The sequence below is a fragment of the Trachymyrmex septentrionalis genome, unplaced genomic scaffold (genome assembly GCF_001594115.1).
Source record: "Trachymyrmex septentrionalis isolate Tsep2-gDNA-1 unplaced genomic scaffold, Tsep1.0 scaffold42, whole genome shotgun sequence".
In the NCBI taxonomy this organism is placed as follows: Eukaryota; Metazoa; Arthropoda; class Insecta; order Hymenoptera; family Formicidae; genus Trachymyrmex; species Trachymyrmex septentrionalis.
The window spans coordinates 965,030-977,725 of NW_017305590.1; the positions used below are offsets into that span (position 1 = coordinate 965,030).

The 12,696-nt window shown below is 32.4% G+C and overlaps 1 protein-coding gene across 1 annotated transcript in view; it reads left to right on the forward strand.

Annotated features, from left to right (window-relative positions):
• LOC108751239 overlaps positions 1–12,696 on the forward strand; it is a 27,501-nt gene that overhangs the window by 9,091 nt on the left and 5,714 nt on the right. Inside the window, exons 4-10 of the mRNA XM_018491318.1 lie at positions 7,064–7,191; positions 7,314–7,439; positions 9,175–9,529; positions 9,998–10,169; positions 10,290–10,389; positions 10,546–10,720; positions 11,316–11,460. Coding sequence (XP_018346820.1) covers positions 7,064–7,191; positions 7,314–7,439; positions 9,175–9,529; positions 9,998–10,169; positions 10,290–10,389; positions 10,546–10,720; positions 11,316–11,460 — 1,201 coding nt within the window. The remainder of the gene's footprint in view (positions 1–7,063; positions 7,192–7,313; positions 7,440–9,174; positions 9,530–9,997; positions 10,170–10,289; positions 10,390–10,545; positions 10,721–11,315; positions 11,461–12,696) is intronic.

The window sequence follows — 12,696 nt, forward strand, 5'->3', positions numbered from 1 at the left end:
ACTTCTCCTCCTCCTTTCCCTCCCCCTCCTCTGTCTCTTCTTCCCCCCTGCCTCTCTCCCCTTCTTCTTCTCCCTTCCTTCCCTTCTCTCATTCTATTTCTGTTTATCACATGTACATTGATACATAATTATTACATATTAATGTTCACTTATATTAAGTTTAATATAATATTAATTGAATGAAGACATCGTGAAAGGCAGCTTAATGGACAAAATGCTTAACATGTATATATGTGTCACACGTACAACTCTCTCTCTCTCTCTCTGACAAAATCTGGAAATCTGAAATAATCCCTTCTCAGGACTCGATCTCGGTGTCGGTTGCACCCATTTTATTTGGATTGGTCGCAATCGAAAGATACCGCGATAACGTTATATACCGATAACGATTGCGTATGTGTTCGTGCCGTTGCCAAATTCGCTGCGCTATCACTAGTCACTAACTTTATCTCGAGTTTTGACATCAACAAATTTTAAATTAAAATTACTCAGAAAATAAAACCGCAATCGAAAGTCTAAAAACACTTTTATTATATAAATGACTAATGACTAATGATAGCGGCGCGAATTTGGCAACGGCACGAACATAAACGCAATGACATTCACACGTTAAGCGGTCAAGCGGCTCGTTTTGCATTTTTATGCACTTGGCGTTGCTTGATATAATAAAAGACATTAACAATGTTTCTATAATAATTAACATGAATCATTAAGAATTTAATCGTTACGTTCGCATGATATACAATAATATAATCTGTCTTCGTACAGAATTACACATTAGATAAAGTCGCGTCACGCTACTTCACTTAATCGAGGTTTGTAGCCGTTAATCCTTTCACGAATGAACTATTCAGAGTAATAAAAATTTAATAGCCCGTAACCCACCCCATATCGTATACCGATATTTACTATCCTTAAGATGTCAAAGATTAATTTTTTTACTTAAAGTGAGATTCTTCAACTGAGTTTGAAGAATCGCAAGTATTTAAAATATACATCTATGAATCTTTCTCATTTTTTGTTATTACAATTACCAATTATCGATAATACCACAAAAAATAAATTATTTACAAGAAGTATATTTTCCTAATAAAAATATTAGTAAAAATATTAAATAAAGATATAGTCTCTAAATTCTTTGGAATCTCATTCTGAAGAGTGAAAATTAAACCAGTTTTGAAAAAGAGTGGTCCAATTTTCAATCTTCAAGAGTGAGATTTCTTTTTAGAGTGACTTTTTAAAGTGACAATTCACTCTAAAAGATTGATACAGAGTAATATAATATAATATTTAGATATTACAAATATTTTGCAAACGCTTTTACGCATGAATAGTAATTCGAGATTTAATCAAATTCAATATTTTAACATTTACCGTTATACGTTAATTAATCCAAACTTGCCTAATTTTTATGTATTATAATAATATTTGCGCATGGGATGATTATGCAATCTCACATGAATATAGAAAAAAGTATTGAAACAGTAATTCTACAGTATCAGAGGATTGCTTTATAGTCTCATAATCGATTCACAATTATATAAATTTAGAAAAAAATTATTTTGGACAAATTTTTAGGATATGGAAAATTCATTCAAATTCAATTGTAGAGCGGCAATTTCGTGCATATTCTTTCTGAAACGATTAAATATACAGGGGTGGAACAATGCAAAGTGAGAAATTGGGTACTATAAGCGCATGCGTTGTAACGGGAGTGGCAGCACGTAGAATCACTACGGCCACCACGGGGTTGGAAACGACGACTCGTGGAAGAACGACGATAGTGCCTACTGCAGAATTCCACGAGGAGGCAGCCGCCCCTCCGTGGCAACCCCCTCGCCGTCGTTACATTGCGGGGTTTTGCGCGCGCGCAAGTTACCCTATCCATTATCGTTCAGCTGACTCGGCGTACTCGTCGTATGAAGACGCTCCTCCAGGTGCTTCGGACAGCTGTCGGAGCGTCGTCGTCGCGACGCCGACGTCGCAGAATTTCCGGACAATCGAGAGCAGAGTGTCGACGATCTTCTCCACTTACATGAAGTGCGCGTTCGCGTTTCTGAATGATTTCGTCAAAATCGTGTCGCATGACGGACATGCATGTCGAGGTCGTTCGCTTGTGGTGCATCCGTGCTTCACAATATACCGATGTGCATTGATGTGTCGTACTGCATAATCAACGACGACGACAACGATTGCCCGACAGCGCTCTGTCGAGTCTCGACATAAAGATGGTACGATCCGATGACACGCTAATCTCATTCCGTCGAAGTGTCAAAGTACTGCGTTTGTTTAATATCATCCCTCGCGAGTAAGTATGAGTTTCGGCTATTGTCGATGGTCCAAATTGTGATTGGCATACTGTGAATGGCGGTGGAGTGCACGTTTAAATCTCAGTTGCTTTGCGAACGCGTACGTTTAATGGGAAAAAATATGCGTCGTATATTGGCTCCATTCCTTTCGTATAAACGACGGAATTGTTAGCGTGATTTCTAAAACAACCTACATTGAAGCTTTGAAAAGACAAAGGAAAAGAAAATAATGACATAAATGAATAGAGTAGTAAAAGAGCTAAAGAGAGCAAACGTAATATATTTTAAATTGATTGGAACTAAATTTTATCTTGAAAGAATCATTTCTTGCTACGTTCACTCATAAAAAAAGTATTTAATTTTAAGATGTTTAAATGTATTATTTTTCTCCGTTTTTTAAGCACTTAACTTAAATGATTTAGTTTTAAACTTTTTCAATAAATGAAACACTACGTGTTGGATTTATAATACTAAAACGTTTAAAATTGAAATATCTTTAATAAAATGTAAAAATATAAAAAACACTATTTAATAGCTTGATTTATTCTTTAATATTTGTAAATCATTTTTTTTTTCTGCAAATTGCAGACTGCAATGAAGTGTATGTGTGTGTTACCTAATTGAAATTAGTATGCCGGTTTATTTTATTTAAAAGTATATTGATTTTTCTTCAAGTTCCAATTTGCTTTACATATTTTTATGAAAGTATTGGATTATATTTTGACTGACATAAATCATTCATAAGATTCATAGAATCCTTAATATTTTATTGAAAAATATCAGGAGGTAGAAATTATAGAAAGTCGTGGTCAATCAAGTGAATCTTTTCAGACTTTCAGAGGTAAATTATACAGATGAGATTAAAAATTTCTCAGAGTTCATCGCTCGCATTGATAATAGCTTCGATTAATAATAGCTTTTTAGAACCATAAAGAATAATTAGTAATAGCTTTTTAGAACCATAAAGAATAATTAGTAACATCATCATAATTCAAATTGCACTTATACTCAGCTTTAGCGCGTTTTTTAGTCTAATTGCTGGATTTATCGTTTTAATATCCATTATTTTGAAATTATATTTAAAACGAAGCAGAAACCGCAACGAGTAAAATTTATGCGGTCACGATAATTTTATGACTGATTTAAGTAACCTATGAGTCTTATTTTTCCACTTATATTGCACGCACAAGCAGATTATTCTTGTCGAGAATAAAATCGCGAATCTGATAAAAAAAATCGAACGATCCTTAATTCAACATTCATCTCGCAAATTCTTGTTATTTTTTAATTAATTCTAGTTTTATGATATCCGACAATATCAAAAATGCACCTAACAATCTGATGTAATACTTGATTTAAAAAGGAATAATTGCATGAAAGGCATAAATACAACGTTGGAGAAACGATTAGTGCTGCGTGTATCTTCTTAATTGTATCGTAACCAGTCGCGATCGGATTAACTGCTCGAGCATTTTATCGGTTTCGTCAGCCGCTGAAGTAAAAATCGATTTTGTTATCAGCTTGGCCATTCTTATCGATGGTTATCTGCATTTTACTATCGACAAGCTAGAACGGGATTTTTTGCATTACGTCAACGGAAATGTCAATTAAATATCTTAATGCAATGTAATCAATAAATATATACTCGATACCCCAAATGATGACATCTTAAAAAGCAACCTTTTACAGTCTATAGATATTTACGTATGTATATATTACACGTGTATTGCAATGCATGGGCACCTACATTTTGATGCTTGTAACAGGTGGTACAGCTATACATATGGCACGGAAAGAACGAAGAATAATGTTTTGTTGGATTTCTAGTGAATCAAATATTACTTGATAAAAAAGTCAAAGAACACACACTTACGCTTCATTAATATTATATAATACTACATGGGTGAGAGAAGAAGTAACCGTAATTTACTTTGATTGTAATAACAAAGTTAAGATTACTTATTATATATATTAGACCTGTCATGATATAACGTATTGTGTATAGTGTTTTCGCATTATTACAAAATCATATTTATATCAAATCGCTTTCTACGACATAAGAGATCTGTATTATGAAATCACGTTAATAAAAACCAATAAAATTTGAGTTTTTTAAAATACGATCATGATAGTTTTTCACAGATGAATTCAGAACTTAGAGTTCTAAGTTAACGATCGACCGACTTTTCAGAGTCACAGTAAAAACATCGTGTATTCGAGAGGAGCATCGCGATCCATTACGAATAAAAAGAATCCCGCGAGAATAAACCGAGGAACAGCCGATCATGAATCACGAGAACGGTTGAGAGCAGCGTACGCGCGACATAATAAAAGACGTGAGAGATGAAAGCGAAACGATGAAGAAGAGAGAGTGGCGCTTCTAATTGGAGGATGAACGGATTTTTCAATTCCCTCAAAAACCTCGCGTCCGGTGCTACCGGTTCTGCCCCAAGATACGAAGAGCTGGAAGGTGAAGCGGCAGTTTCTGTAAATCTATCTCGCATGCTAATGTCCCGTCATGCTGCACGCGCACAACGTAATCAGCCTTGCAAAACCACACGTTCATCACACACACATGCAGACTATGTGTGAGCTAGATGCTCGTAAATTAAATTCTGTTAAATACTGCTGCAGGGGAGCATAGACTACGATACAACTAAGTATTGCGACGTTAACTTAATGCAAGCTAAGAGTATCACATACATTTTCGACATGTTTTGTTTACAGCCACTGAAGACGACGTAGTTAAGCTTTTCTACTTCTAAGTGTGAAATAAAATGTAAAGTAATTAAATGAGCTTATACTCTTATTCCATGTTGGCGTTACGAAGATTTAACGAAAAATAATTCCTTTTTTTAGAGGGGAAAGTGGGAGTTTCATAAAACATGAGAAGATAGTAACATTACGTTTCGCGTAAATTCTTGTCATTAATGCACATAATATAAAGTAATAAAGTTAAAGCCTATATCTTCATTAGCAATTATTTAACTATAGATATTACTTCTCTAATGTAAATTTGTAAAGTTAAAACCATATCCTGCATCAACAATTAAGGAGCAGACTTTCAAAATGCGTTTTGTCCAAAATTTGTGATTTTCAGAAAAGGAGAAAGAAAGAAACTAGACACACAAGAAAATTACGCACTTTACAGAAAATAATATTATGCCAATCAATAGAATGTGAAATGTTAAACAAAATTGCTAAACAATTGCTAAAAATGTTAAACAAATGCATTTTGTTTGTCTCTAGTTAAAAAACATAATGCACTTTGAAATGTCTATGTTTTTTCAGCATATAAATTAATGATGAAAAAATGCTCTCTGAACATTTCAGAGTAGCTTATGAGTTATTCAACACTCTGAACACTACGTCACCTCTAACTACAAAAATTAAATTTTAGATAAAACGCATTTTGAAAGTCTGCTCCTCAATTATTTAATCACAGATATTACTTTTCCTCAAATTTATATAAAATTATGATTTTGTATTATAAGATGTAATAGAATGGGATAAATATCTGTTAATTCGCTTATAAAGCATATCGAATTAAACTAGTAGCGATAGTAAATTGCATTTATCTACAATTTCCGTACAAGATACAATTTACATTTAAAGTTAAGTGCTGTACGTTTGTCAATACCGTAATAGCTATAAAATTTAATGTGCGTGGCACGTTTAATTTATAGCTAATTTGATAAGAATTATGTACTATTCGTATGTTATTCGCTGTAGCCGTAAAATTTATAGTATTGATTAATGTTCTTATGTACGATTAATACATATAATTCACTTCAAACTGTGAATTGTAAGTGGCGTTACACATTAAATCAGACTTGTCGCAAAAATATTAAAAGCAATTTTTAAATTAATTTAATGTGGAAAAGCGCTAGTTTATTTTACTCCAGTAACGTACAACAGACATTTTGTTTGCCACTTCGTCCAAATTTCAGAAAAATATGGCAAAACAATAAACAATATAAAATGTAATATACATGTGGAAGTTCAAACAAAACACGTTCGACACGTGCAACAACATTACAAGACAAAATACAGATTGTAGAAAAGCAGGAATAATATCGATTTCATACATCACCGCGTGCGCCTGGCGTAGTTTATTCAGCCATTAATAGAATTCCACCATCAATTTACTTTCGTTCATTCGTAGACACTGTGAGATGACAACAGACAATATTGCTATTGCACCGATTCGTTCATATGGAAATTGAATTTCCAGTTTTCAATGCATGCTTCATTAATATGCAGGTTAATATGTGCGATATAAACGCGTGGATGCGTGTCATTTACTACCCTAAGAATTTTTGTAGAATTATTTCTACTCAAACTAGCAATTCTTCAGTGACGTTGTCATAGAAACGATCATGCAACGACCCTTCTATTAAATGTTAAAGGCGATCGAGCTTGCTTTACTTCACGACTTTCTCAGTCACTTATATCGAATCGAACAGGAGACAGTTATCGCAACTTCGAGTAAAATATACAAATTATCATTTCAAATCAAACACTAGAGTATTCACGCATTTATGTCAATCAAGCTTTTTTGATTATTGGTTCGATCAAAATAAATATTTACTTTTATGTGTCGTTATAAGGCAATATAGTGTTTCCTCTGTGATTTATAATATATATGTATATCGTAATTGATATACTGACTTAGCTAAATGTGTTTGTTTTTTTTTTCTGAAAGTAGATTATTTTATAGTAAAATGTTTCATGAATTTTTCTCTAAATTTTAGTCGAAGATACAAAAATGAGGTTCAGTTTGACTCCGCAACCGGGAGAAAGTGGTTTCATACAATGGCTAGACGCGATGAAAATGGTTGCCAAATTACAAGGAGGGATACCATCGGAATTTCGGAAAAGAGTGAGTGCCTCATGATTTTAGATAATGAATTATTCATGAAAGCAGCACAGCATGGAAGATATAAAAAATTCAAAGAATTCATAACTGAAGTATACAAGAAACGAATTGATATTCTTCTGCAGTTGTGGCTAACGTTGGCGGAACGTCATCTGGATCAACGCGGCGTAGACTGGAAGCAGGCTGAAAAGATCTGTTTCAACGAGTGGAGTAATCCTGATGACGAAGAACTCGGCATACAAATCGTGAAGGTAAGTGCTTAATTGTTCAGCGCTATTTGCCGCGTAACTCAACGTAAATGATTGCATCTGCAATCAGAGATAACAGTGATGATAAGTATATAGATGACAAGTTTTACATTATGTTGAATTAATGTATGTAGTTAAATAAATAATTTTATAGTTGCAATAACTATAAAATGGTTTATTCAATTATTGTATACATTAATTCTACATATAAAACTTGTATAGTTGCCATCTGTATAATTGCTGCTATTTTATAATGTATATACTGTAATACGTAGATAAAAAAGCACAATGATAGCAGCTATTTTGTTTTTTTTTTCTTTACATGTGTTACAGTGTATAAAAAGTTTTTTTAGAATTTGAATAAACGTTAACATTAATTATTGCATTATTAAATAGTGTTTTTATGTTTTATTTTTATCTTTTTATTTCCAAAATACTTTTTAATAAGAGAACTCAAAGAATATCCAAAATTATTCAAATACTCTAGAACCTCCAGTAAACAATGTGATTTCTTGTATATACCTTGATGATAACGTCTGCGCGACACACACATGCTCAGTTTGTCGAGCTATATCTCCGAAATAAAGGGCGACCCGGTAAATTCAATGAGAACATCTCTGGATGCGCAGTTCCGAAAGGAGCGTTTAGAGAGACGGCGGTACACTTATTTCGATATATACTTTAAAATTCTTGGCACGAAAACATCAAGCTATAAACATAACTCTGTAGTTCATAAATGTTTTAACTGATTAAAAGGAATAAGCTAAGGAAACTAAAAATAGGAAGGAAGCTAAACGTTATTACGTAATACAGTTTGGATTAAGGCGAGCACGATGCATAATTAGAACAAGTAGCCTTTCTAAAAATAAACTGCAATCTAATACGTGATCTATTTGATCGCGTCAAGTTATATCAACTTCATATAAATTTATAGACCTAGCCCTGATTATTATTAATTACACTCAATTAATGTTCGGATCGTTTATCACAACTTATAACGACAAATAACTAACAATCACCGGTTACTTTTGTAATTAATGCTCGCCTACGTAGATTACGTTTTAATGAGAATTTTGCAGCAGAAATTGACATTTACCGCTTTTTAATCCTTGTTCACTCGTTTACTGTTATTAAATGATAATTTGATATATTAATTATCATGCGCTACATGTATTATGAAAATTTAACACGTTCCGTGCCGGGCCAATTTATGACTCCACGTCGCAAAGGTCACTAGTGATCCTCGAAATTTTTTTGTTTGCGTTTGCTATATTTGTTAATTAATTGTTACATATATATTTGTTAAATATTTGTTAAATAACAAGTATTTCAATGATTAAAAAAATTAGAAAAATCATACAACGAAGACCTAACATATCAATATTATATTATATATATCATAATTATGTATCATAATTATCATATTACATATCATAATTATTCACTTATGGCATAAAAAGATATTTTATAACTACGTTTCTTTTTATCATTCTTTTTCATAGAATGATAAAATAAAATCGTTCTTTTTTTAAAATATCAAATTTTGTCCAAACAAAAAATCCAGCGTGCTCCGATGATCCCTGCGGCATGAAACGTGTTAATGAGGAAGCTAAGATAAATTATGAAAAATTAAGTTAGCTGGTCTGCGTATAATTACGCTGCGAATTCGACAAGGCTCGAAAGTTACCGAAGCAATTTTCAACTAATTCAACAACGTAAAAGTCGTTACAATTCACAGGATCTGCACAGAACAGGTTGCAGTCTGTTCTGCGGTGCTGCTGGCCGGGACAACCAGGCGGTGCTTCGTCGAGTATTACTCGGTTTCGCTCGCTGGAACAAGTCCGTGGGCTACTGCCAGGGTTTGAATGTTCTGGCCGCTCTCGTTTTGCAAGTAATGGACCGCGCGGAATCCTCGGCTGTAAAGGTGATGATATATTTAATAGAAGGTGTTCTACCAGAAGGCTATTTCGCCGATAATTTGCGAGGCCTCTCTGTGGATATGGCGGTATTTCGGGACCTTTTGCGTTCGAGGTTGCCGAAATTGTCCAAACACCTCGAGGCGCTCCAGAGCGATGCGAAGGATAAAGCAACGGGTAAGTAGGGTTAAAATAAAAACTTGAGGGAATAAGTGTAAGAAATACAGAGACGCGCTTGGCGATGGGATATTACGATGGCACAGCTGGAAATTGAGACGTATATATATATATAGTTTCGCTGAACGAGTACTTAGTATCGACATTTCAAATAATTTTATCGTCTTAAAAAATTTATGTAACGTTTGCATGGTGTTGAAATAAACATTTAATTCTTTCATGTAAATGTAAATATTTTCAAGTTATCAAGATTTGTTCAAAGACATCGATTCTATTTTATAGAAATATAATTTGAGTAAAATATTTATACTTACAAAGAATTCGTTAAACTGAAATTAATGAATGACACTTTTTTATTTATCATAGTAACGATAATTCTAAACACAATTGAACTTAATTTACTTTCATTTACTCTCACTTTTCTTGATTGTAGATTATTATGATAAATAACATTACGTCGTTTTTCAGGAAGTAGCTACGAACCGCCGCTCACGAATGTGTTCACCATGCAATGGTTCCTTACACTTTTCTGCCACTGTTTACCGCAGGAAGCAGTGCTTCGTGTCTGGGATCTGATATTTCTCGAAGGTGATGAAGTACTCCTTAGAACGGCACTTGCTATCTGGGAAGGCCTTTCAGAGTAAGTTCTAAATTAAATTAAATTTACTAATATTTTTTTACGTCATGAAGCTATGTATATATGAGTTTATTATGTCTTTGATTATTATGTATAACAAATAAAATATCTAATTGTTTATAGTCGCATAATGACCGTAACATCAGCGGACGAATTTTATAGTATAATGGGAGTTCTTACCAGAGAAATGCTAGAATTCACCGATACAAACAATCTCATTAAGGTTGAGTACAATCACTTAAACAGAGCGTAATAAAAATATAATTCAGCTAAAAGATTACACGTAACAAGACTTTCTGCTTTTATGATTATATTAGCTATTACAAACGCTACACATGTCTGATATCACAAACAATTGATTTGCGAATTGTTTTGGCAGAACATTGTTAGCATGGGACCCTTACATGGTGTCACGAGCTTAAGAGAGAAGCATCGATATAACATCACCCCGTGGGCGCGTAAGTTGAGTGATGATGATGACAGCGAGACAGAAGAGGATGAGAGATTAGCTGTAGCGGCTGCCATGTTCAGTATGGCTCAACGTATAAAAAAAGGTAATTATCCTTTTTTTTAATGAATCTCATGAATATCTCAATAATGTTAAAAAGAAACATAATAAGACATCGAACAACTGATTTTACGCTAATGTTTTATATAAAGATGTGAATGACATAATGTTGCCTTACAAATCAAACTCAATTTCGAATATCAACATATCAACTTGTATAATTATAATATAATATTATTATAAAATAACGTAAAATAGAATAAGATGTTTAAAAGTTCTATGTATCCTGATTTTCTATAGGCTGTTTAAGTATGTTATTAAAATTTGGGTCAAAGTTAGCCTATTTTATAATATATTATTTTTTCGTATTTAACATGAATTTTTTAGCTAATTTGACGAATGAATATTTGACATATTTGTACTTTCAAAGACAACAAATCAAACGTTTGATGCTTTGTAGATATCACACACATTATGTATATTAAATACAATTATTATTTTTAATTATGGCAAAATTTGTTTTGCGAAAGAAACATGAAAGTTCAAAATATCATATTGACTATTCGTTAAAAATAATATCTACTATTTGTGAAAATACTAATATCTACTGTTCGTTAAAAAAAATTAATGATCGATTTCAGATCGTTTACCTTCGACAATAGGAGCGTTACAAGCGATGGCACCCAGTAGCGATCGAGAACGCCTTGCTTTAGATATTAGTACGCTGAAGCAGCAATATGCAAAACTACGAGAGCGACAGCGGCAAGCACATATAATACTTTCTGGTAATGATAGATGAGTGACAAGTGTTCTATAATTGCATAGTTCTAAAAATTTAAACTCACTCTAATGCATTTTTCTAGAATTTATATTCTAAAAAATAATAGATATAAAAATATAAATTCTAGCAAAAATTAAATCTTTAATAAAAATAATATTCAATTCAAAATTTCAAAGAATATTTTATCACGTGTGTAGAATATTTTAATTTATAATACAAGTGCATTATATAAGTTCATTGAATAAGTTGGATTGAATGGAAAACGATCAAATCTATTATAAAATATAAATTTATCTATAATTATCAAATATATATGTACATTATATTGCAAACAAAGATTCCATAACAATCTCTCTGTCAATATTGCTTAAAATTATTAGAAGGTTATACTACGTGGAACAATATGAAAATTGAGTTGTACATTTCTCGCACTGTATCTTTATAATCGAAAAACGTGTATTTGATGACACATGTTATAAAAGCTTTACGAGCAGCAATTAGTAATAATACTTATCGTCTTCCGCTTGCCACCGTAAGCTAGCTCATTTTATATTCATGAATGAAACTAAACTCACGTTTGTGTTTACGATTGGACACTATCGTCATATTTCGGTACAGACAAGAATATACGATAACGATCGTGACTTTTCGAAGTACAATATTATGACCTATCACGTAAAAATCAAGAGTTATATCTTTGCGTGATATACTTCAATTTGAAATAGCCGCTTCATACATCTTCTTGATAGATGAATGAAATCTGTATGACGTCCAATAACATAAATATGATAAACCAATAAACTCGAAACCGTGACATTTTTATACAAAAGGAAATAACTTTCCAGAACTAAATTAAAAAATGAATTTAAAAATCAATATATTAGGGATTTATCCAATATAATCTCAAAAAAAAAAACAAGGTATTTAATAATAATAAAAATAATGTAAATTAACAATATTCTATAATTATAACTTGTCAATTTTAGTGTTTAGTCAAACCTAACTGTTAAATATTTTAATTACTACTTTGTAATAACATAAACGTTTTATAAAAATATGTAAAAAGGTCTAAGTCCTTTATTATAATGTAACAATATCTTTTTATTGTTAACCAATATTTTTAAGGGAAAACGCAATAGCAAAATGATGACAAAGATTGCATTTCATATAGCAAAAGCACAAAGGTTCTTTTATCGATATTTACATCAAAGGTCGCGTGTGCACATGTATATCTATATTGG